The sequence below is a fragment of the Octopus bimaculoides genome, chromosome 21, assembly GCF_001194135.2.
Source record: "Octopus bimaculoides isolate UCB-OBI-ISO-001 chromosome 21, ASM119413v2, whole genome shotgun sequence".
NCBI classification, from domain to species: Eukaryota; Metazoa; Mollusca; class Cephalopoda; order Octopoda; family Octopodidae; genus Octopus; species Octopus bimaculoides.
Window position 1 is genome coordinate 931,140 of NC_069001.1, and position 1,239 is coordinate 932,378.

The window sequence follows — 1,239 nt, forward strand, 5'->3', positions numbered from 1 at the left end:
ATATATATATATATATATATATATATACACACACACTCTTTTAGACTCTCATCAGTACACAGACCAAATTTTTACAGAATTATCCACTTGGTTGAATGAAAAAAAAACATGCAGAAATACTTCACTTATAAGGTTATTTAAATAATTATTATTCTTTTTGTAATGTTTGAAATTCAAAACCTTTTCCTTGTGTATGCACTTGGTGGAAATTTGAAATTTTGGTTCATTTCATCCAATTTATAAAGAGTTGAATTTCTTTAGAATCCTTCAGTTTTTTTTGCACCAAAACATGCTGAATATCTTTTATGAGATTCTGGATTTGTTGGAACAAATAATTTTCAAAATTTGTAATGAGATATTTTTTTCCCCTCCACTGAACAAACCTGTTGGCAATTTTGCATCATTCCATCCAATTTAATGTCAAAATTTCTGGAGAATTATTTTCTTGGCTGCATCAAAACTTGCAGAAATAGCTTCAAAGATTCTGCACATGATAGTAAAGTTCATATTATTAAATGTATGGAAATACTTACCACTTAAACTGATGTAACAAACTTGCTTCCCAACCATGCATCACCTTGGGCAAGCATCTTCGAATATAACACTTGTGGACATGCTTACAAAATCAAAAAACAACACCCATGACTTTCGGAAACCTTTTTCATTCTCAGAATTGCTGAAGCATGGAACAAACTACTTGCATCAGTAGCTGTAAAGAGACTACAGCCTTCAATACTTGCTGAAATTCACCAGCGATACACCTGATGCCCTCCTCCCCATTTTTTTTTTTTAAATGACTCATTCACTGTTCACTTCCTGTGCATTATGCTGTGTACTGTTCATGCACTTTTGCCTGCTTTTTTTTGATGAATTATTTTGGACCTGAGCACCGTATGCAATAAGTTCATTATTATATGTAAGTACATGATAATATTGTTTTTATTTGTAACAGGCTGTGAAGTTAATCAAGCCACAGGAGTGCATTGATCTCTACCCCGTGTCTACTGTCGTCAATAACTCCCGCAACAACAGCCCTGAATGTGTTAAGCCACTGGACATGAAGTGAGTACTAACAACTTTCTTTTTTCAGTATCTGAAATGGTTAAGGCAACGAGCTGGCAGAAACATTCACACACCAGGCAAAATACTGAGCGGTATTTCGTCTGTCTTTACATTCTGAGGTCAACTTTGCCTTTCATCCTTTCAGAGTTGATAAATTAAGTACCAGTTGCATACTAA

General features: G+C 34.1%; 1 protein-coding gene across 1 annotated transcript in view; it reads left to right on the forward strand.

Moving 5' to 3' along the window:
* LOC106867288 (abasic site processing protein HMCES) overlaps positions 1-1,239 on the forward strand; it is a 60,258-nt gene that overhangs the window by 57,764 nt on the left and 1,255 nt on the right. The window contains exon 8 of the mRNA XM_052975394.1: positions 953-1,062. Within this exon, the coding sequence (XP_052831354.1) occupies positions 953-1,062 (110 nt within the window). The remainder of the gene's footprint in view (positions 1-952; positions 1,063-1,239) is intronic.